This window comes from Populus nigra, chromosome 9 (genome assembly GCF_951802175.1).
Source record: "Populus nigra chromosome 9, ddPopNigr1.1, whole genome shotgun sequence".
Taxonomy (NCBI): domain Eukaryota; kingdom Viridiplantae; phylum Streptophyta; class Magnoliopsida; order Malpighiales; family Salicaceae; genus Populus; species Populus nigra.
The window spans coordinates 13,670,109-13,695,363 of record NC_084860.1 but is presented as its reverse complement, the minus strand read 5'-3'; the positions used below and the strand labels follow the sequence as shown (position 1 = coordinate 13,695,363).

Here is a 25,255-nt window from a genome sequence, read left to right as displayed (position 1 = left end):
CCGGATTCAGACTCATCTTTTCTCGCCAAAAAAGATCAGTTCCCTGTTAGCTGTTTTCTTTTTTTCATTTCTCCGCTTTGCTTCTTCTCGTGTCCTTCCAAGAACATCGTCTCCTTTGAGAACCAGCACCATGAAAGAATACCAGCAGGGTTCAGCTAGTGATCGAGAAACTCAAAGGCAAAGTAGATTAGATTTGCACAAACAAAACCTGACTACAAAAGCTAGACTTGCAGCATAGCTATAGCAGCCAGATTAGAGATAGACTTGATCGGAAATCCTCCCTAAAATTCCTGGCTGATTGTTGCTCAAAAAGCACTCACCAACGTCGGCTAGAATGGGTACTCTAATGCTGGCGATTACTCTTCTATATTCTGCTGGCAGCAATTATTCTTAGCGCTTCCAACCTTGCAGGTTACCAAGGAGGGCAAATCTATCAGTATATCCTCCTTCTCAAACAATAAGAGTTGGATTTCTGAACCATATTATTCAAAATCATGCCTCGGTACAACTAGAATTCTTTCTGAGGTCGGAAACTACATAAGCCAGTATAAACTAGAATTCTAATTATAAAGCTCTGATTTTTCTCTACAAATTTATACTTGGGCATCCCGAATGAAGAATAAAAAAAAGACCCTGGTTTGAATCAAGGATGGAAGGAACCCCTGCCCGAAGCTCATGGGCCTCCCAATGAAACAAACAAAATATGTTGTACAGTAATCCGTTTATTAGGTCTGTCTTGAACTAAAAAAAAATTTAAAAATCTTATACTGGCAACTTTTTGTTTGAATATAGAGCTGGTTAACTACTCCCTCTTTTTCTTGTGTGGAAACGTTGAATGCCGATCGCAGAGTTTAACCGACCAAGGGATTGTGAGGCGCAAGGCTTTGGCAAGGTGACACTTACATTCAATGGTGGGGAGAGATTTTATATGCACTGCAAGTGAAAGACAAGTCTTCCGTGGTTTAGACATTTGTGGAACTCAATGTTGAAAACCTGTGTCTGTCGTGTTACCGGCGCATAAGATTTGCCTCCTGTTGGCAATCGAAACACAGTCATTTAGATTGGCCATCCTAAAACAAGCATCAAATAACACAAGTTATCTGGAAAATATATCATCAAGTTTAGAGATCTAATAAACAGGCTGATTATACCTGTTTCTGATGAAATTTAGCTTCATTTTGAAAGATTTTAGTAGTTAGGACCTTTTCAAAGAGAGAATTAGTTCTAAGGAAGAAGTAATTACGAGGTTTGCTATGGTTTATGAATGGAAGGAAAAAGTAGACAACTATGATATAGAAATCCAAGTCATTAATTTGAAATAACATACAATTATTAAAGCTGGTTCACAGAAACAGAACAATGGGACTGCATACCCTCAGTCAACTTTAGTCACAGGTGCGCTAGCTTCTACTCAAATATGATTGTGAACTCCTCCCTCTCTTGTTTGACTTGTCAGATAGAACCCTAGAACATTCATCAATAGTCAAGACATCGATCAAGGAAGGAAGGATTGGAGTATGAATAAGTAAATGTTAAAAAGATGCAGGAGGGCTCTCTTTTCTCCCTGGTCCTCGGATTATACAAAACTAGAGAGCAAGTGCTGTTTGAATTATTTAACATCAAAATGTTCTCATCTCCTCCCCACAATAATAAGTGGTATTAATTATGAATCCGATGGCTCATTCACCACGTATCCTCCATGACTGCTTGACTCCATATTCTTATATTAACCATATATCCAATTGACCACCATCTGTATTATGATACAAACAAGAAAATTCAGTGACACCAATAATGATGTAGCACTAATCTCCATGTCTACGCTAGTTTCATATGATTCTTTGATTTGTAGATTCTATGTCAATTTGTAGCATTGTGAGCTCCTGCTCAACCCTTCCTTTTATCTATGAATCATTCTAAAAAATCCCTGACTACACAATTACGACTAATCTGATTTTCGGATTAGTTGATTTCAAGATGAAATCCAAAGAAATGTATGCAACCCCTTCCTCCCAAGTATCAGCATGTATTGAAGACATGTATTTGTAGAGCAGATTTCAAATATAGTTAGGGTGGAGACAATTTGTCTTTGTTCCACAGCAGTGATACTTTAATAAATTGCTTCTTTTGTCGTTGTAATTTTTGCTATTTTTCCAAGAATCAGCTTCATTTGCACAGGTATCTTCTGGGAATTGCGAGCATATGATATTCATAAGAACCTTCTTTTGTAGTTCCAGACGCTTGGTTCTCTCTAAGCATTAATAGTTAACACCACTTTTTAGAAGTGTTTTCCTCTGTTTTCACATTTTATTTCTACACAAGAAAGGAGTGGAAAAATTACTGAACTTTTGGCTTTTGGATGTAACCATGAAAGAAAACCGAAGCTGCACCTACTCATTTTTGGCTTGAATCTTTGCAGGCGATGGGGTGCATCCCAGTCAGAACTTTGTTTTTGTCTCTTTGAAAATTCTGCTCTACACAGGAAAAAGACTTGGGGATCGAAAAAAAGGATGCAGTAGCTCCCTGTATCAAAGTTCGATGCAGTTTTGTTATCTGTCAACTTCAGTTTGGTAGTCCATTTCCTGGAACTTGGTTTCAAGGATCCATACAGCTTCACGCAATTAAATGGTTAGAAAGTATTGGATCTAATGGAAGGTTTTTGCACATTGTCTTAATTATATTTAGGTTTCAGGGCACAGTTTTCACATTTGTTGCAAGACTTTGTGGGAATCTATTTTCTTAAAAAAAAAAAAAAAGGCCAAGCACGCCTGTATAGCATTGATTACTTTTCAAATTATTATATAAAAACCTAATGTGTAAAATTTATAAAAATTAAAAAAAAAACACTATCCTTCTAATTTCTTTAATTAAATAGATGACATGTCATTTGCCTGGGTTGAGTTGGAAAGTTAGGTTTTTGAATAAAAAAATCTATTTTGAATTTCACTTATTTTTAACCCCTTAATTTGATAGAATTGGTCAGGAAAAAAAAACACCAATTCAAAAAACTTTTTAAGCTTGGATCTACTTTTTCCGGTAAGAAGAAAATTTCAAAACAATCCAAGCAAATGATACATCATTTGTTTAATTAAAGAAATTAAAAGGACAATGTTTTTTTTTTAAAAAAAAACCAAGCAGGCCGGTCTAGCATTGATTACCTTTTGAATTATTATATAAAAATCTAATATGTAAAATTTATAAAAAAAGAGTTTTGATTAAAGAGATATTTTTTTTTCCACCTTGATTTAAATGATTGTGATTTTTATGAAAATTTATTTTAATAGACTTTATTTTTTTATTCAAAAAGCAATAGGCTAATAAAAAAGATATGTTCATGTAAATAAGAAAATGAAAAAACTAGTGCATATCTATGAAAGAAGGCATTTTAGCGAAAAAAACAGAAGAAGAATTTGAGTAGGTTTACTGTTACTTCTACGTGGCTGTTAATAATTTTTGGCTTCATATATTAAAAGATTTTAGTGGTTTGGTCTTTTCCAACGAATCTATTTTTTCTTTTTGTGTAAAAGAAATAATGAAACAAGCCAAAAAGTAGCGCCAGCAGAATCTGCAGACAGTAAAGACGAGAGGCCTAGAGGAAAGAACCACCTAGTCTCCTTATCAGCACTAGAAGATCCTAACTTAGCTAGATAATCAGCAGAGCTGTTTACTTCCTGCAACACATGTTGAACACAACAACACCAATCCCACTTCATCGACAGTCTAATATCCTCAATAAAAATGAAAGAAGGATGAGCAGATGAAAGACATCCATTAATTAACTCCAATGCCTCTAGCGAATCAGCTTAAAAAATCACTCTTCAATACCCCTTACTCCAAGCAAGCAATGATCCAAATCTAATAGTATTTAATTCAACAATCACTTTAGAAGACAAGCCAATAAACCCGGAGAAGCCAATGATCCAGTTCCCACTACCATTTCTTAACAAGCCTCCAATTCCTGATCTTCCTGGATTACCATTGGAACAACCATCAATTTTGATTTTAATTGTACCTTCAGAAGGCTTGAGCCACTGAACAAGCGTTGATGATCGACTATATAAACTAGTGTCCAACAAAACTAAATTAGTTAACTAATTTGATACATTAGGGATTGATTCATGATGTTTTTCTGCTCCATAATAAATAGGGATGACGTATTACCATCTGATTTTGATACTAATTGTTCATTCTATAACTGATCCTATACCTTTTCTTGGAAAATTATACTAGAAGATGAAAAATTCTCTCTTGCTATCAGCGGCTAGTGGACAAATCTTGGCTTCCATTTTATGTATTAGTATTTATACATTTAATCTAACCTTGTGTATTCTAAATTTGTCTATGAATAAATATTAGAAAAGGAAAATTATCATAAGAAATCCTCAGTCATTAAATTCAATGCTCTCAATATAAACAACGTTGAAAACATTAAAATTTACGTTTATCTACAAAAGATTTGGGCATGAAGAAGTCAGTATTACAGTCTAAAATAATATGATGTTCTCTTGCCTTTTATGGTCTACAAAAGTTGAAATTAAACCTGAATATCACAGTTGAACTTAATGCAGGATTTTTTTAATGTTATACAAGACCTACCTGTGGCTTCTAAGAAATTTCCAGCTTTATGTGAAAACAAGTGACTACAAATGGAAATGATCTAGAATTGTACCTTGTGCTAAGGCTTACAGATAGTGAATGAGCTCAACTGCAAACTTTCCTTTCCTTGTAGTATTTATTTCTCCTATCTGGACTAGAAGGAATTTCAAGCATTCAGAACGATCATCTACACAAAAATTTGAATACTACTGGACATAAAAGTTCAATAAAACTAACCTTTAGCCTTCCTTTCCCACTTACTGAGACAACATCTCCAGTTTTTAGTGTGGTGTTGTTTTTTGTGATTGTGGTCCAATTCACACGCACATCCTTGTTACTGCAAATCAGTTTCAAGAAAAAATCCTGTTACTGAAATGGCCCACCTTTAGTTGTGTCATGTTTAACTTATGCCTTTACAGTTTGTAACCAATTTAAGCCGATATGAATGTAACTAAACAAATTTACGTAAATGAAAATTGAAACTTCTATCTGAAATTGTCATTCACACCAAGAAGCAAAGGATCATAACTGCCTCGAGTAATGGCATTTCTTAGTTAAGTTTATAGATGCATGCAAGCTGTATTAGAGTATGTGCATTTATTGCTGCAAGGCAGTATCCCTGTCTAAATAAGCAGTAACAGCATAGGCTTTACCACAACATAGAGCAACAGCCAAGCAAAAATGAACATCAACTATTAACAGGAGCAGGGTGTACCTAATCAAATCAACTAGTTTTGACCTTGAAATCTTGAATCCTGCACTTGCCAGGGCATCAACCCTTAATGATGCTTCCACTGTTTTAAATGACTTAGTCCTGAAAATAGTGGAAGGAACAGAAACTATTTTACTTGTGCCAAATGAATAAATCACCAAAACCATGCAAAAAAAAACACCACAAAAATAATAACTTGCAAACCTTGGAGGCTCATATTCAATAGCATGCAATGGGATCAGTGCACACGAAACTGAAACATCACCAACCTGCAGGAGAATAGCATTAGACACTACAGATAGTAGAACTTATGTATCATCATACTGAAAGCATCAAGAATGTGCCTATCTGAAAATATTTTCTAATCCATTTAGTTTTTTATATCAGATGTGGAATGCCACCTTATTGAGGTAAGGAAGATTTTCTTTTCATTTAAGTTTTTCCAATACCAATAGAAGTTATACCATGCATGAATTTCTCCTCATAGATAAATTTGCACTTTCCTCCCGGACAAATATCTAATGAAGAGTGAGGTTGCAATGAAATATAATCATTAAAACCAAGAGAAAGGAACAAAGGGGAAACGAAAAAGGACCAGGAAGTATTTTAGTTAATGTGATCAAATGAAATAGTCCTGCCAATAATTGCAGTAGTGATGTAAGATCCAAGAGAGAGATGAGACACATTTTGACAGTAGTCAAAACTTTTTTAGGAGAGTAGCAGCATTCGTAGAAAAAGTATTATTTATCTAAGGAAGCAAAAACTACCTTGTCCAGTGATGACACAATATAGTCTACAAGATCTGGAACAAGTAGGACTTGAGCCCTTTTCCCCCCCTGCACAAAGCAAAGGAAGGAAATGAAAAGGTTGCACTCCGATCCACAAAGCTTTATACCACTTTTACTTGCTAGCTAAAGACTATTAGCACTACTTATGCACCCATACAAATAAGTGTCTCTCTATTCCACATATTGAAAAATATGTTTCCGAGTGAGAGACACAAATCAGTTAGGCTGCAAGCACCCCATTATTTATTAAAGGAATTGGGGCTAGGCTAACAAGTCCCCATTTTTTTTCTTTCATTGTTGTTTCAAATTCTTCTTAACGAGCTCAACTTTTAATGTTTGCTGAATCTAATTTACAACTAGTACAGTTCGAACTCAAGCATCATTGCAACCTCCAATTTAGAGAACACAAAAACTTATAACAGTGAGCAAGCTGAGCATCTCAAACATTTGATGCCCTCGTGAGCCATGTTCAAGAAACTTTTGAAAGCTCAACTCAAATTCACAAAATAACTTTAAATTGAAACTTTGTGCTTCGGCAACCTCCTGCATCATTCAACTTTGCTTGCCAGCAGCCAAATTTGATGATGGGGGAATAGTTGATAAACTCTCTCAGCATCAAACTCAGACAATTATATATGCACGCTAACTGATAGAATAGTAGATCAATCTTCCAATTCACATGCTTGACAAAGAAAATGGATACCAAGAAGCTATGAACAGAAAACTTCAACCAACACACAAGCATAGATTACACTATGAACATAGCATTGATATACTGAAAAGAATAATTATTTAAGAAACTGTATTGGGGCAACACAAGGACACTACAATATAGTTATGGCATGCACTTAGTCAGACTTCTGTTATCCTTAAAAAAATGGCTTAGACTACAAATTTCCAAAATAAGATGTTCACTGATAAGGCATGATCTATGAAAATTAAATGTGTCAAAATATATTCTAGCTGTTCTTTAAGTACATGAAGCCACATTGGATGCAATTGAAATTCGTTGGTTATACTGTCCATGCTACCTTTAAAAAAACATACAACATGAATTTCAAATCCAGATCACAGACCTGCAAATAACATGTAATCTAAAACAACACAATGATGATACCAGCAAGATTATATCCCCAAGCTTGTTCCTGGCAATCCCTGTACCAAGAATTGCACCAAGGAAGTCACCGTGAGAACACAGTTGAAATCCAAAGTTTCCTGTTATACTGGACAAATGAAATCATTTAATAAAACATAATTAAACAAATAAAATGAGTAGAGTTTGATAAGGTCAAGTTCTAGCATGACTCGCCTCAATGCTGCAACTATATCTGGATCACTTGTCAGAGTTTCTGGATGTCCAACAGAAAGCCGGCAACGCTCAGCCTAAGGGATTTTTTTAAAATATATTACCATGCCAAATAAATTTATGCAAAAACAAAAAGCAAACTGTAAGTCTTAAGTTTGACCTGTGGGTATCCTCCCTGAGCAATAGCCTTAACGTCAGCTAATTTTTCTAGCACATGCAATGATTCCTTCAATGTTGGTGGGGTGAGAAAATCTGTATGGAGAACTTCTCTTCGTAATGATGCCCTTCTTGCCTGCAAAAGAGTACAATAGGAGGAGTTGAAAAGCCAAGAGGAACAGGAACTTTTTAACTGGCCATAATTTCATTTACATGCACCCAGATTTCTCTAACGTTTATGCTTGTACTAGAGCAGAACTTCACAAAATCCAAAAGGCAAATGTAGTTAGGAGAAAAGATTTCAAATAGAAAACTAAAATACCATGTCTAGAATACGCTTCACTTCTTCAATGACACTTTTGTCTTCTACACCCTTAAGTGCAACAACAACTTCACCCTTCGTAGCTTGAGCCACATGACACATCCCTAAAGCTATTGCATAAAAATTGCAGCACAAACCATAAGCCATCAGATGCATAATCAAACTCTTGTAGTACATAAACTAGCAATCCGTAAATAATTAGTGCTAAAAAAGTAATTCGTAAAGGAGACAATTAATTAGTAGTAATGCTTCATTTGATTTTACCACCTGACTCGATTCTTGAGTTCACAACCCCCCATGTTCCATTACGAAACAAAATTTCCTCTAATTCCTCCCATGTAGCCCCAACACCGGTTTTTGATGAACAATAACGAAAATCAACAAGCCAAACTAAGATTAAAAGCTAACTTTGATCAAGTTTTAACAAGTTCAAGCATGAAGATTAATAATCCTGCTCTTTCTTTTGACAATATATACAAACAAGCACACGAGCAGTTTAGTTCATTTACGCTTGGAATAAAACAAAGGTGCAGTGACCTCGCCATTAACTACTGCTAACATCAAAAATTGATTAAGAACTTGTAACACGATACTTCATTGGGGCATTTCATCAAACACCGTTAACCCATTTCAACTAAGCTTAATCAGATAAAACATTTATCTTCCGTCTATATTTTTGTAACTGGTGTAGTAGCTATTGACAGGTTACAGTAAATTGGTCTAAAATTATGTTGCCCATTTTATCATTCTTTTCGTTGTTCTTCGTTTAAGTAAGCCTAGTGGGCGTTTTTAAGACCGAAAATGCACGAACCTGAGTGTCTGGTAATGGGACTGGAGAGGGGAAAAGAGAATTGGGTTCCATAAAAGGAGATGCGTGTTTTATTGGGAAGAGAGTGAGAGAGTGATAAGGTTTGAAATGATCTTCTAAGAAACCATGGTGTTGCTATAGTCCCAGTGGTAGCCATTGCCTCTGTAGCGAGTATCATGTGGCGTGGAGGTTTGTTTAAAAATGGCACAAAATTCATTTTTGCCCCCTATAGATTCATCAATTTATCACTTCTACTCCTATACTTTTAAATTTCCCAATTTCACCCTTTTTAAAATCTATTTTTTTTCTATTGATTGAGTGGTAGAGTTTCAACATGGGTTTGTATGATCAATGATCTATGATTCCTTTGCTAGCTTTTTATCAAATAAATTAAATGGGTATTTGGAAGTACTTGTGTGTTAAAATAAATTAATAATACTTTACATCCATTATTAATGATATGTTTTAAAAAAAACATATCAACAAAAAATCAAATTGTTAACATAATTGTTATTATATTAATTGATTAAATAGCCCTTATACTAATACTATATTCTTAACATCAAATTTAATATAAAAAAAATTAGTCACCTCGCACTTTTCTCGTCCTTTTTCACTCATCATTTAAACCAAAAGTGATTGGTTAATCTGTTTTATATATATATATATATATATATATATATATATATATATATATCACCAATCTTATCCAGAAATCTCACACTTATGATCAATCTCACACTCATTTACAATCCCACCCTCTATATCTTTTGGTATGGAATCTATCGAGTAGCATCGATCAGCTTCCAAGCCATGCATCTTAAAAGATAATCTGCCTTCCTCACGGCAGATGATGAGAAGAATCATCTTATAACTTCATTTCATCAATGATTGGACATCTTGGAAATGAAGTTATAAGTTGTAGACATCCCTCGATCTCAAGTGTTGTTAAAGAAGACAGGAGGTAACTGGGCAATATTTCCTTTCTCTGTAATAAATAAAGCACAAAGATGGTGGCATGTTGGTGTCAGGCTGTTTGTTGATGAAGGTGGGTTGGTCGGTGGTGGGTGGTTGCTGCCAATGGGCGGTGGTGATATGTTGGTGTCATGCTTATTGGTTGGTGGTGGTCTGTTAGTGTTGGGCTAGATGGTTGATGAAGGTGGGTTGGTTGGCAGTGGATGGTGACATGGTTGTGGGTAGTGGCACAGCAGCAGCAACTTCTCTCTTTGGTGGTTGTTGGAGAGAGTCCAAAACCCAGTTATGGATGTTTAGGTAGATATGTCATCATCGCCAATGCAGAGATTGCTTTTACTAATTTTTAAACTAAAGAAAAATATTGCCAATTTAGCTGGTTCAAACTCAAATTTGCAGTGGTGATTGTTTGATATAAGAAGACAACGGGGGAAGTTCATATCACAACTCCTCAAGCCGGTAGCTTTGGCATCCTGATTGATGCCTTCAAGTTCCGGTTTCGAGTCCACAGTATAGTCTAGTTTTTCTTTTCCTTCCTTCCATGAATAATTTTACCCATCTGTGCAAAAGAGCTAACAAAACCTATATCATGCTGAAAATGAAATCCCCAAGCAAAACAATGTTTATGATTGAGTCAAAATTTGGAAACACAAAACAAGCCAAATGTATTTAGTTCTCACTGTCTAAACCTTTTGAACTGACTGAGCTACCAACAATATTATGAGTTTGGAGTCCATCCATCGACAGGATGAAAGAACATAAAATACTTGATTCTGCTACAACAGAACTGGTCACTCACATGCTCATCAAGCGGAAAACTGTCCATGACTCTTCTACTTATTTCTAGTTTTACTTTTACCCCTTCAGAGAAGATAATAGGTACCCGAGTGCTAGAAACAAAAGAACTACAAAAGCAGCAGCAGGAGCAGCCCACATCCAAAAGTTAGTTGACTTTTTCCTCCTCGTGATGACTTTGGGAAGTGAATCTGGGCCTCTTGGACGATTCCTAGACCTAACAGTTTTCTCTTTCCGAACTTTTTCCTTCACTGAAACAGGAACCTCATCATTGACTTCAACCATTTCAGGTTCTGCTGCCTCTGCAACTGCTTCAGCACATTGCTCAGGCTCAGTAGTTGGTGTAGATGCCGCAGCCTTCTTCTTCAATTTCTTTTCACGCTCCTGAAGTACATTTAAAAAAAATACCCTCTTTTTTTAGTTTCTGAAAGCAAATAGTAAACCAGGTAATGGTTGAAATAAAGAAATAAACTAAAAACCTTGAGCTTTTTCTCAGCATCCTTTTGAGCTCTTGCAGCTGCTTTTGCAGCAGCTTTCTCAGCCAGCTTCTTCTTCCTTTCCATGGCTTGCTTGGCTTTTGCTATTTCCTCCTCTCTTTTTATCTCCTTCAATTTTGCTTCATCAACTTCCTTTTCTGCAGGAGAAGGATTCTTTGACAGATTTTCCAACCCAGAGATCTCCTTGTCAACTATGTCAGAGTGCTCTGAAGTGGGCTTCAATTCTGTCTTAGAGATTTCTTTCTGCACCCTTTGGGTTGGTAAAGTATCTTTCGGTGGAATGGGTTTTGGATCTTCTTTTGCTCTCTTTGGAATTGCTTTTACCACCGGCTCTGGTTCAGAAGGCTTTGGTGTCTCCAATATCATTAATGGCTTCTCATCAGGGTTCCTAATTCGCCCATCCCTACTCAATTGCCGCCGGTCAAGGGATGGCAAAATTCTCTTCTCATAATCATCCCTAAAGGACTTGTTATGGCACCAGAGGGACATAAATTTTTCAACCTAAAAGTGGATATTAAAGAAAAATATTAGATTGTAGCAGTAAAAATAAAACCTTAATGTACCTAACACAGGATAGTATTCATCTAACAAACCTCATCGAGTGCAAGTTCTTCAAGAGCCTTAACATCTTTCTTAGCAGCAAGTTCTTTGGCTTTCGTCAAGAGCATACGGCTTTGGTAAAAGCTGGCATTCTAACAAAGCAACAAAAGATAAAGGTATCACCAAAAAACATTACACAGACTATATCCAATTGTACTAGAAAAGGCTAGAAAAATGATTGAGCAGCCATTCTACAGCCAATAATCAGGAAAAAAAAGGCCAAATTCAATTGTGTCGGAAAGGAAGGAGAGGGGATTCAATATGGCTTTAAGCTTTTTCAAAACAACTAACTTCAAAGACAGATTCTAAAGAAGTTTGTCAGAAATACAGTCCTCCAGGAAGGCACTACAAGGCATGCACGAAGGAATAATTTGCACTTCAAAAACAGCTCACGATGCAAAGGTAAAACACAAGACTACTAAATCAGTTTAGATTTGAAGTCCTTGTCCAACAAAGGCTACCATGCAACCAATAATCACACTAAAATTACAGCGTTAGAAAATGCTTCTCCAGGTAGACTCCAGCTGCTGCTCTGAAATACGAACTTTTGGACCTCAACATTTTCAATAAATATCAGAGCCAATGTGCAAGCAAGCATGTGGAAGTATGCTTGATCTGTATTTTGCCTTCTCAAACAACAGATTACTGGCAAAACTTACTCAAAGAAGTAGTAGATGGTAATAGAGCCTGTTGAGGGTAAAAAATAAAGACTGAATCTATACATAGTTCTATTGTTCTATATTTTCTAAAAGGGATCTAATATACTTGAGATTAACATTCCCCAACATTTCAACAACATCATGAGGGACGAAGTTACCAAATTTGGATCCAAATACAAAACTTTGACATCCCACAGTGATGTTGATGCATTCTATGACACACACCAACAGACAAAGGAGCTAAAACCTAAAACTATGAGAATCCCCACAACCCAATACAATATTTTTAAAATGTTAGTAATGAACAACGCAAAAGGAAGATCATATAAAAGGCATCACAACGTTGTTAGTAATATCAATACTTTAGTGAAACTGATCCTTTCTATGTAAACATTGCACATGCCTACACACTCACACAGTTAGCTCCCTTTTTTTAATAATTCTTGGAGTTAATAAACATACCGCCTCATCACGCTGTTTCCTAAGTTCCTGAAGAGTTTCATATGTTTTTTCCCTCTTCTGGATCACGGCTTCCAGCTCATCCTGTAAAGTTTTAATTTCAGCGTCCAATGCCTGCACTTTCACTTCAAGTCCATCAAGTTTTTCCCAAAGTGCTTGTCTCTCCTTCCTTACTCCATCCAAGTCAACACCCATAAGCTACAATAACCAAAGTAGAGTAAATTACTCTTACACACATGCTGATAACAACCATTCATACACAGAAAGTAAAGTTGGCGAAACTACAGACTTCCAACACATGATAGTTCAAAACCAATTATCTTACTTTGACCTGATCTTGAATGGCTTCTTTCTGACCCAATGAATCCTGAATCTTTGTTCTCATAGCAGCATTAGCAATTACTTTTTCCCTTGTCCCCTCAAGCTGTTTGATTTCTCTAAGTATTTGCTTTTCCTCTGTCAATGGGATGCTCTCGTGTTGCATGCGGTATTGCAAGCTGTAGATCTGAAACCACAATAACAATCCACAAACTTAAGAAATGCAGTATCACAATACTATTGCACCAAAACAAACTGGCAAGTCCCTATATGTATGCAAACCTAGCAGCTAAATACATACAAGATCATTAAGCTCTTCCTCAGATGAACATATGCCAACACGACCAGCATTACTTGTGTTACGCAGCTTGCCCAGTGCCTGCTGCAAAGGCTCCATTTCCTTTTTTTTCTCATCGAAGATCGATTTATACTGCCTACCCTCATTCTTCAGAGCTCTCACCTGGTTGATCAACTCCGCTCGCTTTGACTGCAGAAGAACAAGGGGCAAATAAGTAGAACTCATTGGAACTAGATTGGTGCAATCTTTTCAACAAACATGGCAATTTGAAAAGCACAAAGCATAAGAACATAAGATCAATATGAAAGCTGACATATAAATATTGTCAACTTTAGGGACCCTTACATTTAGTAATTAAATCTTTTGGAAACTAATAGTCTTCTTACAGAGTTCTCGAACACCAGTCCAGAACTATTTTGTAATTACTAGCGGAAAACTTGCGTAAGGGTTTAACTGCCATTGAACAGGCAGGCAGGTGTAAAGGTAAGACTTCTTCGTCATGAACATTATTGCAATGTTTCACAAACATCAATACAAAATTCAAGTATTTGCAATGCACCTGTACCAAAGGAATTTGCAATGCACATTTATCAGGAACTTGCCTTTTAATAGACTGGACTGACAAAAAACCAGGTACATCCATATCAAATGGTTTGAAACTGAAACACTCATCAGCTAGATCAGTAGTATTAAGATCCTAAAGACACATTTCTAAACATCATCACTTCAAAGGATGAAAAAAAGTAAAAATCTAGACAACTCATGAGAGAAATGAGCTCTCCTCTCTTTAAAAAGACACATAAAAAGATCTGTTAAGTTAATTAAAAGGGGCCACAAGAGACACAATACAAAAAGAAGAAAGGAGGTTGTTTACTTGGGAATATTGTAGGTAAAACTAAATACCTAAACAGTGGAACTTTTATTTTGCCTTAAAGTTCCTGCTTTTTGTACAGAATACTCTCTTCAAAATCAAGTTATTTCCGTAATCAAATGTTGGCTATGAAAAGGAAATGCTTCACAGATATTTCATCCTATGTCTTCCACATTCACTTTCAAACAAAGGAAAGGAAAGGAAAGGCAAGACAAAGTAAACTGAAGAAACTACCCTCAACAAACACATGTGCAGGTTTTTACTTCTGTGAATTGGATCATATAGGTAGTTCCTTCTTCGTTCACTTTCCACAATAAAAGATTGATCATATTTGTCTAGTGCTCATAAAGTAACACGCAATTTCTTCCCCTTTTACAAATTCCAGTTGGATTATTTTAATAAACCTGTTGACCAAAATGAATGTGATGAAAATGAAGATTCACTACATTATTTATATGTGCTGCAATGGAATGATTTCTGGAAAAATCATGATAATTCACAATCTTAAAAGCCCATAACTTTCTAGTAATTGAAAGTTTTATAGACCACCTATACGTGGCAAATAGCATATCTAGCAAAAACAATAAGCTTCCAGCTTACCCTTCTATCTTTTAATTCTTCTGTAATCTGAAACCGGGATTGATTTCTTTTCTGAATCTCCTTATCAGCCTGATCAATTTTGGCCTTAATTTTTGGATCATCATATAGTCGGTATGTTACAAAATAAAAGGAATGGACCTGCTTGGGAGCAGGCCACTCATCAACTGCATCCTTTGGCAAGTTGGCATCTGTAACATCATTTCCTTCTGCCTTAACCGGCTCTTCCCCATGTGAACCGAATTGTATGGGCTCCGTAAGCCCTGATACCTTATCCAGTTTCCCATTTTCCTTCTGGTGCAGAACAGATTTATCTACTTCACTTACACCGTCAACGGGGGCCTGAACCTTCTCAGGTGCCACAACCTCAACGCCCATTGCTCTTGACAAAGATGAACCTTACACAAACAAACAATCCTGATGCACAAACAACCACATGACATGAGAATAAAGAATCAAGAAAACCAACTTTACAATAAGATCTAGGGATCAAGAAAGTCCAAATCCATCTGTTTTGATTAAAAAAAATGATCAAAATTAAGTAAACATATGAATCGTATCGAAATTGTCATTGAAGTAACAACCAAAGCAAGCCAAGATAGAATCGCCACTTACATACAACACAGAATCCATAACACCACAACAATCAAAGAACACTTGAAGGAAATAAAGGTATCAAAACCACACAGTTTTGTACATGCAAATGAAGAAACAAGCAAATCCGATAGAAAAAATCATGATCAAAAATACTACATCAAATCATAAAAAAAAAAATGTCATTCTCAAATATCAAATCACTTACGACTTCCACACACCAATCATGCAATAAAGAAATCCCAACAGAAGCAATAAAAGAAAGAACAAACAGCAAGTACACAACAACCCCTTCAATGATCAAGATCAATACACATCAAAACACATAAAAAGAAAAGAATTGTGGGACTCTACATGATAACAGAAAAGAAAGAGAATGATTACCAGAAGTAGAAGCAGAAAGAGAAGACCCTTTTTTTCACAAGCAAAGGCCCTCAAGTTCCGAGTTATAACCAAACCAATTGGGAGACTCAGATCTCAAAGTCTCTCTCTAATTCAAGCAAAGCGTCACTTCTCTTTCTAAAATGTAAGGCTAGAGAGAGATTAGAGGCCCAAAAGGGTAGTGCTATTTATATATTGCTATTTTTATTTATTTATTTAGTAGCAGAGAGGAAGAAGAGATCTCGCTTTTCTTTTCTTCTTCTTTGGTGTAAGCAGTAAAAAACCGTTGTGCCATCATTTAAGATTACAAATCACTCTTCCAAGTTTTTACAAATTGCTTTTGCCAGGGAACTTTCTTAATTTCCCATTAATAATATTTATATATCTCTTCCCTCATCCTTTTTTCATTTTAAAGAGTGATTTGTTTTTTTATATATCCATATTTGTTCTAAAATTAGCATAATCTTCGTATAAAGAAAATGATAAATTTGTTTTTTTATATATCCATATTTGTCTCTTTCTAATTCAGGTCTTTTTTTATATTTAAAATAGGATTAAAAATATGATATAATCTACTCACTTAATTAAGTGAAACATGAATTTAATATTTAAGTTTTTCAATATATTATATTAATGTATTTTAGTGATAATAATTTGTTTTTGGATTGGATATTAAACATTAAAAAAAACTATAAAAAAACAAGTGTAGGGTGGTTTATCTATTGTAACCCCTCACCCAATTGCACTGTGGATTTGTATAGTGCAATTTTTTTCATCTATGTTGTTTTTTTTATTTATGTAATTTGAGCCTTCTATATTGATTTTACTCAAGAATGGCCTTGATAGTTTGTTATGATAAGCTTGGTATGAGTTTCTCGCGGAACTAGAAAAATTTCATCATTGGGTTGGTGCTTGATTTTGGAGAAATTATTTGGATTTTTTTGTTTCTCAAAAGCTTGAAAATAAAGGGACTATAATTGAAACTTATGAACAAAATTACAGCCTTTTTTGTTCTTGAAAGAAAGGAAAAAAGAAAGCAATCATGAAAACAAGAAGAGGAGAGAGGAAAAAGCAAATAGGAAAGTGATGTTCAAGTATACAGTTTTCTTCTCCTTAGCTCCGGAAGTACCAAATTTGTGATGTCTTGTAAATGAATGAGTAGGTAAAAGGCAATAAAGCCCTTAAAGGCTAAAAATGAGTATAAATGAATAAGGGGTATTATAGTAATTGAACAAAGAGTTGATAAATATAAATAGAAAAGAAAATAGAAGAGGAGAGCTGTGTTTTAAGTGTGAAAAACTGACGGGAGAAGAGAAGAAAAAGGGAAGAAGAAGAAGAGAAAAGAGGGAAAGATAAGGAAAGGAGAAGATAATTGGAGGAAATAAGTTTAAAGGTAAGATTATGTATAAATTTGTGTTCTTTACGCCTTAATTTCTGTTTTGATAAATGTTAGGGTTTTGAATATTGTGTTTTGAGTTTGATTGATGAATTAATTGAAAGGTTATGGGTTGATTGTTGTGGGTAATTTGTTAATTAGTTGATTGTGAGAGATTGGAGGTAAAGATGATGATTTTGAGTTATGATTTTATTTGAATGGTGAAATTATGTTAGAAATCAGGTGATGACAGTAGGTAATCTGTGAAATTCTGGGTTTGAGGTTGAAGATGATGAAAATTCAATTTGGTCCCTCAATTTGTGAAATTACAGTTTGGTCCCTAAACTTTGGGAAAATTATAATTTGATCCTTAACTGTATTTTGAGACTCTGGACAGTGTTATTATGAGGTTAAGGATGATGAATCTCAGTTTGATAATTGATTTGGAATATTTTCAGTTTGGTCCCTCAAATTATGAAAATTACAGTTTAGTCCCCAAACTTTGGAAATATTACAGATTGGTTCCTGGGGCATAAATTGAGGTTCTGAACAGAACTGAGGATGATTTAAGGGCAAAATTCCAGTATAATTAGGAATATATGATATTTTCAGTTTGGTCCTCCAATTTGACAAATTACGATTTGACCCCTAAAATTTTGATAAAATCACAGTTTGGCTCTTGGGGGATAATTCGAGATTCTGGACAAAGATAAGGATGAATTATGGATAAATTTCAGTATGGTTATGTATTTACAGTTTGGTCCAGTTTTGGTAAAATTACGTTTTGATCCCTGTTTTGGATAATTGTTGTTTTAGTCCCTAAACCTAGGAGACTAAACCTGGTTTTCATTTATGCATTGGAATATTTTATTTGTGTTTCTTTGAGTTGCTTTTAAGTATATTTCATATATTTATTGTAGGTTCTCCTAACGATCCTCAATAGATTTTTCGGGTCTTTCATCTGACATTCCTTTTAGTTCTATATTTTCCGGGTGAGTGGGATAATCTTTAATATGCATATATGATAAGTAAATATGTATTCTGATTATACAATGAGTACAACTCGTTAATTTCTTGAATAATTATATATGTTGCTTATTTTCCGAGTACTCATTTATTCTTGAATTTGCACTCGCAATCTGTCACAGTAAATTCTATTTGATATGATATACGTTTCTTGGATGATTATGTGAATATATCTAATATGCCTTGATATGGGACTTGTCAGTAACTCCATGCTAACGGAGAGTAGTTAGCCTATGTGCACATAGTATTCTGTATACCTAGCTGGTGAGAGAGGCATCAGCCTGTGGCGACTGATCATCCCACAGTGGTCACCTTCGGGTGTCATCTGGTCACCTTCGGGTGTCATCTGGTCACCTTCGGGTGTCATCTGATCTCTGACATGTATTCCACTACTTTATGATAATATGTTTAGTATGTATATGTATATGTATATGAGGATAAATTTCCACTACTTTATGATAATATGTTTAGTATGTATATGTATATGAGGATATTTCCACTACGTTATGATAATATGTTTAGTATGTATTTGTATCTGTATCTGTATATGTCTATGAGGATAAACTTCCACTACCTTATGATAATATGTTTAGTATGTATATGTATATGTATATGAAGATAAATTTCCACTACATTATGATAATATGTTTAGTATGTATATGTATATGTATATGAAGATAAATTTCCACTACCTTATGATAATATTTTTAGTATGTATATGTATATGTATATGAAGATAAATAGTTTTGCAAACTATTAATATCTAAAATATCTAAAATGTATATTAATTATTATTCCCTCACTGAGTTGGTTGAACTCACCCCTCATTCTTAATATTATTTCAGGTTCTTAGTTTCTGATAGCAGGTGAACCTTGTTGAGTGTTCCTGCTTCTTCAGTTTTGGGTCGGTATGCCTTGCTTATCTTTCAAGGCTGTTTGATTCGATGTCTTAGGCGCTCCACTATTACCTTGTTTTAATTAAGTTTGGATTTTTGACAATGTAATGAGTGTTATGGATTATTGTTTTTGTTTTAATTACTGATGAGGAGTTTTAAACTATTTTTTGGTTTCATCAGTTTTGAAAAATATAATATTTCTGAAGATTATGAAATGCTGCGTATTTTTGAATAAATTATTCTTTTGATATGTCTGTTTTGAGGCTTAGCGCGGGAGGGGTGTCCTTCCGCCACCGCTCCTGCGTTGCCGGTCACGGACCCGGGATTCGGGTCGTGACAAAGGTGGTATCAGAGCTCGGTTTTATTAAAACCTCATTAAAAAAAAAAAAAATTTGTTGTTAAAACCCTGTACCCTGGTTTTGCTAAAACCTTGTAATCTGGTTTGTTAAAACCCCCGTAATATGTGGAGCTTAGGATCCTTCTCGTCTAGTTGTGATTCCTCTTTGTCTTTTTGTTTTGAACTTTTTTTTTTATTGTTGTGTTGATATACATGTGAGGAAATATACATGTATGTAAATATTTGATATAAATATATCATTGAATATACTATATATAATATATGTGTTTTTCATACATGTGATAATATTTGATATAAGTATATTCTTGGATATAATATATGTGGTATATGTGTTTTGCATACGTGTGAGAAAATACTTGTGTGTGTGAAAATATTTGATATAAATATATATTTGAAAGTATTTGTATAATATATGTATTTGAGTAATAATATTTCTTGGAAATACTTAAGCATAAGTATTTGGTATACGTATATTTTTGGAAGTATTTGTATAATATACGCATATGAGTATGAAATATATCTTGTAAGTATTTATGAAATATGTGTATGTGGATATGTTTGTGTGATATGGAGTGAGTAATTATTATAAGTATTATTTAAAAGTACTTTGAATTATTAGAAGAATAATATTATATTGTATATCTGATTTGTTATTGTATGATTTTGAAATATAAAATTTACATGAATTTTTGAGTGATTTTTTGACATATAAATCGATATGAATTTTTGAGTTAAACAAGTTGGAATATCAATATTAGTTTGTGTGAAAGGCCTCACATGGATTTGTATACTCTATTTATATTTGATTTTCTGACATGTCATGCTTTAAAAGTATGTATATGAACAAATAATGTTAATGAGTGTATATTGGATGTAAGTATGTGCTTTGAGTATTTGAACAACTTATAGTATTTTGTATTCTGAAAAAAAAAAAATGTCTAATAGTCTTTTTCTATGATATATATATGGCTGGAAATATTCTATGAAATATATATGTTTGATAATATTTTTCCAAGTGTATTTATTTTGATTACTCTTTGAGTCGTAGAAGCTCATCTCTTTTCACAATATTTATTTTGAATGTAAGAGAAAGTTGAAATATGATTAATCAGTTATGGATGATGAGATAGTTATTGGAGAATTTCTTATTAAGGTTGTTATTATAGTCTTTTGATTATGATCTATATGGTGATTAATATGGTTATCTTGAATTGGGTATATTGATGGTATGAATATTATATGTACAATCTAGTACAGACTTGAAATATTGGATTACGATATTTGATTAATAAAATTTATTTTTGAAGTTTTCCTTTCGGGTTATGTATGATATGTATGTAAGGGGTTTACATGGTTATCATGGTCTATGGTGATCCTCTCGATTATATGTCAATTGTGTCGGTACGGCTTTGGGGTATGGCACCCATCTTCACTAGTCTCAACCCTAAGATTGGAAAAAAAAAAAATTATTCTTCAAATGCTTATGTTTCTTTTCTTTCTGTCATTTTGTTACTTTCCGGTAGAGATATTCTTTATCTTTTATCTATTTTCACATCATTGAGGTTGTGGTGTTGAATCTTCATCTAGTGTTCTGCCTTCTTCCATATCAAATTCATTTGAATAGTTCTTCTGCATATCTGTATTGCATTTAACTTCTGAACCATAAGTATGATTTCAGCTATATCAATTATTTTCTTACTCCGATTCTTTTCTGCCACCAAATCAGTTATCTCTACCTCTAGATGATTTTCCTTGACGTCAGTTCCTTCTGATGCAATGAAGTCTTTGTGGCCATGAACTTTTAAAATAGATTCAAAAGCCTCTTTGCTTGTTTCATATTCTGGATTCTGGAATCTGTAATTTTAAGGCATTATATGAGCTTTTGCTTTCTTTTACTTGGACTTTATTTATACTATCCTTTTGTATGCTTGTATTGAGTTCAACCTCAAATCCTGAGTTTTCAAGCTCATTGGTTTCATCCTTATGAAAACATGTATCTCCTGTTATCTTTGGTGGAGATCGATTTTATGGATCGGCTGGTATTTTCACTTACACACAATCTTTAATATTCTTAATAATCATTTCAGACTCGCAATCCAAAGAAATGTCATTGTCAATGTCTAATTTTGCTCTTCTAAATTCTTTTCTGTGACAATTTGACTTGAAGTACTCTCATCTTATTTTAGTGCTTCAAACCTTGAGAATTATTCATGGATATTAATTTTGGATCATCCTTGATTTCTTTTTTTTAGTTTCATCAGGTGTTCCACATTCTTTTTATAAATACCTCATTTGGACTTTGATTTTGTATATCTTTATTAGATTAAAGCTTTAATTGAGAGATGTCACGTTCCTTCCAATAATCCTCTTGCAAGGACACATCTTTTGTTTTTCTCAAATAATCTTCTAGATACTCCACATTCTTATTTTCTACATTTCTATTAGTTGTTGCTGAAATTCCTTGCTCTTTTTTTTTTGTATGACTTCTGAAGAATTCTAGCCAATAACAACTTCATTTATTGTTGCTTCAGCACCTAGAAATTCAACTATTTCTGAGGATTTCTCATTTTCCTCTTTTAATCTTGCTTATGATTAGCTCTTCAATACCATGATTTTTGGATTCATAAATTACATCTGAAGCCTTTTTATTTTTATGGCATCATCTGCATCTATGTTTTTTTTTAGCCACTTGCTCCCTCGTTATGTTTTCACAATCATTAATTGAAATTTGAGATGTCAAGTTTAAGTAGGGTATCTTAAGTCCCATGTTATCTTTGAATATTTTTTGTTGTTCTTCTTTGTTTTTGAACATGTTTTCGCTTCAATTTCAAGAGAAGCAGTATCATTTGAGGTAATATTAGAAACCTTATAACAACTTTTCATCAAGCTAAGCTTCTTCCAAGTTGACTTTTGAAGAGATATGATTTGGGATAAGTTGTTTGAGAAAATTTGATTCAAGAGAAATTGAAGGGTATGTTGTTTGATTTTGAGGGATATGAATTAAGAAAAGTTATGCATGAGATATTTTTATTCAGTGGATATATCAGAGTGCGCAACGAAAGCATGGTGCTATTTATTGATTTTTGAAGTGGACTCTAAATGATAGTTTAAGAAACACAATTTTAGAGATAAGTTTTAAATAATTTGTTTGATCATGATGGTAAGACTTTGGTTTTTAAATTTTAAGTTTCGAGGACGAAACTTTTATAAGGTGGGGAGATTGTGATGTCTTGTAAATGAATGAGTAGGTAAAAGGCAATAAAGCCCTTAAAGGCTAAAAATGAGTATAAATGAATAAGGGGTATTATAGTAATTGAACAAAGAGTTGATAAATATAAATAGAAAAGAAAATAGAAGAGGAGAGCTGTGTTTTAAGTGTGAAAAACTGACGGGAGAAGAGAAGAAAAAGGGAAGAAGAAGAAGAGAAAAGAGGGAAAGATAAGGAAAGGAGAAGATAATTGGAGGAAATAAGTTTAAAGGTAAGATTATGTATAAATTTGTGTTCTTTACGCCTTAATTTCTGTTTTGATAAATGTTAGGGTTTTGAATATTGTGTTTTGAGTTTGATTGATGAATTAATTGAAAGGTTATGGGTTGATTGTTGTGGGTAATTTGTTAATTAGTTGATTGTGAGAGATTGGAGGTAAAGATGATGATTTTGAGTTATGATTTTATTTGAATGGTGAAATTATGTTAGAAATCAGGTGATGACAGTAGGTAATCTGTGAAATTCTGGGTTTGAGGTTGAAGATGATGAAAATTCAATTTGGTCCCTCAATTTGTGAAATTACAGTTTGGTCCCTAAACTTTGGGAAAATTATAATTTGATCCTTAACTGTATTTTGAGACTCTGGACAGTGTTATTATGAGGTTAAGGATGATGAATCTCAGTTTGATAATTGATTTGGAATATTTTCAGTTTGGTCCCTCAAATTATGAAAATTACAGTTTAGTCCCCAAACTTTGGAAATATTACAGATTGGTTCCTGGGGCATAAATTGAGGTTCTGAACAGAACTGAGGATGATTTAAGGGCAAAATTCCAGTATAATTAGGAATATATGATATTTTCAGTTTGGTCCTCCAATTTGACAAATTACGATTTGACCCCTAAAATTTTGATAAAATCACAGTTTGGCTCTTGGGGGATAATTCGAGATTCTGGACAAAGATAAGGATGAATTATGGATAAATTTCAGTATGGTTATGTATTTACAGTTTGGTCCAGTTTTGGTAAAATTACGTTTTGATCCCTGTTTTGGATAATTGTTGTTTTAGTCCCTAAACCTAGGAGACTAAACCTGGTTTTCATTTATGCATTGGAATATTTTATTTGTGTTTCTTTGAGTTGCTTTTAAGTATATTTCATATATTTATTGTAGGTTCTCCTAACGATCCTCAATAGATTTTTCGGGTCTTTCATCTGACATTCCTTTTAGTTCTATATTTTCCGGGTGAGTGGGATAATCTTTAATATGCATATATGATAAGTAAATATGTATTCTGATTATACAATGAGTACAACTCGTTAATTTCTTGAATAATTATATATGTTGCTTATTTTCCGAGTACTCATTTATTCTTGAATTTGCACTCGCAATCTGTCACAGTAAATTCTATTTGATATGATATACGTTTCTTGGATGATTATGTGAATATATCTAATATGCCTTGATATGGGACTTGTCAGTAACTCCATGCTAACGGAGAGTAGTTAGCCTATGTGCACATAGTATTCTGTATACCTAGCTGGTGAGAGAGGCATCAGCCTGTGGCGACTGATCATCCCACAGTGGTCACCTTCGGGTGTCATCTGGTCACCTTCGGGTGTCATCTGATCTCTGACATGTATTCCACTACTTTATGATAATATGTTTAGTATGTATATGTATATGTATATGAGGATAAATTTCCACTACTTTATGATAATATGTTTAGTATGTATATGTATATGAGGATATTTCCACTACGTTATGATAATATGTTTAGTATGTATTTGTATCTGTATCTGTATATGTCTATGAGGATAAACTTCCACTACCTTATGATAATATGTTTAGTATGTATATGTATATGTATATGAAGATAAATTTCCACTACATTATGATAATATGTTTAGTATGTATATGTATATGTATATGAAGATAAATTTCCACTACCTTATGATAATATTTTTAGTATGTATATGTATATGTATATGAAGATAAATAGTTTTGCAAACTATTAATATCTAAAATATCTAAAATGTATATTAATTATTATTCCCTCACTGAGTTGGTTGAACTCACCCCTCATTCTTAATATTATTTCAGGTTCTTAGTTTCTGATAGCAGGTGAACCTTGTTGAGTGTTCCTGCTTCTTCAGTTTTGGGTCGGTATGCCTTGCTTATCTTTCAAGGCTGTTTGATTCGATGTCTTAGGCGCTCCACTATTACCTTGTTTTAATTAAGTTTGGATTTTTGACAATGTAATGAGTGTTATGGATTATTGTTTTTGTTTTAATTACTGATGAGGAGTTTTAAACTATTTTTTGGTTTCATCAGTTTTGAAAAATATAATATTTCTGAAGATTATGAAATGCTGCGTATTTTTGAATAAATTATTCTTTTGATATGTCTGTTTTGAGGCTTAGCGCGGGAGGGGTGTCCTTCCGCCACCGCTCCTGCGTTGCCGGTCACGGACCCGGGATTCGGGTCGTGACAAAATTAATGGTAGAAGTCTTAGCATCTGCAAAAACAATCTTAATTGATGGGACTTAAAGACTCTCTGATGATAAAGTTAGTAATTTTTATGGGAAATGCAATAAATAAAATAAAAGTGCCTTAAATTCCAATAACAAGAGTGTTTGTTCTTGTTTTTGGAGGTGATTAAT

At 33.9% G+C, this 25,255-nt stretch overlaps 2 protein-coding genes and 1 long non-coding RNA gene across 10 annotated transcripts; 1 reads left to right on the top strand and 2 right to left on the bottom strand.

Annotated features, from left to right (window-relative positions):
• Window positions 1–464: 464 nt before the first annotated feature.
• On the bottom strand, window positions 465–8,875 carry LOC133703719 (uncharacterized). Of its 8 annotated transcripts, none has more exons than XR_009843923.1 (13): window positions 8,692–8,875; window positions 7,881–7,990; window positions 7,563–7,694; window positions 7,406–7,479; window positions 7,214–7,319; window positions 6,076–6,144; window positions 5,513–5,577; window positions 5,312–5,410; window positions 4,834–4,933; window positions 4,670–4,750; window positions 2,395–3,967; window positions 1,374–1,464; window positions 465–1,031 (listed from the first exon to the last, which is right to left on the bottom strand). XR_009843923.1 is itself a non-coding variant. In XM_062128331.1 (11 exons), exons 1-10 carry the CDS (start codon window positions 8,864–8,866, stop codon window positions 4,683–4,685), a joined length of 993 nt encoding a protein of 330 aa, XP_061984315.1. In that variant the 5' UTR covers window positions 8,867–8,874; the 3' UTR covers window positions 465–1,031; window positions 4,670–4,682. The 8 variants fall into 8 exon arrangements, 2 of the variants coding, with proteins under 2 accessions (XP_061984315.1, XP_061984317.1); XR_009843922.1 differs by having other exon boundaries at window positions 4,670–4,745; XR_009843924.1 differs by lacking the exon at window positions 2,395–3,967.
• A 1,384-nt stretch (window positions 8,876–10,259) lies between these two features.
• LOC133703718 (proton pump-interactor 1-like) lies at window positions 10,260–15,918 on the bottom strand. The gene is made up of 8 exons (XM_062128330.1): window positions 15,733–15,918; window positions 14,758–15,171; window positions 13,290–13,475; window positions 12,996–13,175; window positions 12,674–12,868; window positions 11,546–11,644; window positions 10,935–11,453; window positions 10,260–10,839 (listed from the first exon to the last, which is right to left on the bottom strand). Exons 2-8 carry the CDS (start codon window positions 15,130–15,132, stop codon window positions 10,516–10,518), a joined length of 1,878 nt encoding a protein of 625 aa, XP_061984314.1. The 5' UTR covers window positions 15,133–15,171; window positions 15,733–15,918; the 3' UTR covers window positions 10,260–10,515.
• Window positions 15,919–16,866: 948 nt separating this feature from the next.
• LOC133702990 (uncharacterized) lies at window positions 16,867–24,909 on the top strand. Its single transcript, XR_009843813.1, has 5 exons — window positions 16,867–17,122; window positions 18,025–18,096; window positions 18,976–22,863; window positions 23,766–23,837; window positions 24,696–24,909. It is a non-coding gene; the product is annotated as an uncharacterized LOC133702990 (long non-coding RNA).
• The last annotated feature ends 346 nt before the right edge of the window (window positions 24,910–25,255 follow it).

Excerpts from the sequence above, each read along its gene's own strand:
- LOC133703719 (XM_062128333.1), bottom strand. The coding sequence starts at position 8,866 with ATGATACTCGCTACAGAGGCAATGGCTACCACTGGGACTATAGCAACA. Across the intron at positions 6,145-7,213 it reads TTGGGGATATAATCTTGCTG|GGGGGGAAAAGGGCTCAAGT; the intron begins GTATCATCATTG and ends TGCTTTGTGCAG. Across the intron at positions 4,746-4,833 it reads GTGGGAAAGGAAGGCTAAAG|ATAGGAGAAATAAATACTAC; the intron begins GTTAGTTTTATT and ends CTTCTAGTCCAG.
- LOC133703718 (XM_062128330.1), bottom strand. The coding sequence starts at position 15,132 with ATGGGCGTTGAGGTTGTGGCACCTGAGAAGGTTCAGGCCCCCGTTGAC. Across the intron at positions 13,476-14,757 it reads AAGAATTAAAAGATAGAAGG|TCAAAGCGAGCGGAGTTGAT; the intron begins GTAAGCTGGAAG and ends GTTCTTCTGCAG. Across the intron at positions 13,176-13,289 it reads AGGAAGAGCTTAATGATCTT|ATCTACAGCTTGCAATACCG; the intron begins GTATGTATTTAG and ends TTGTGGTTTCAG.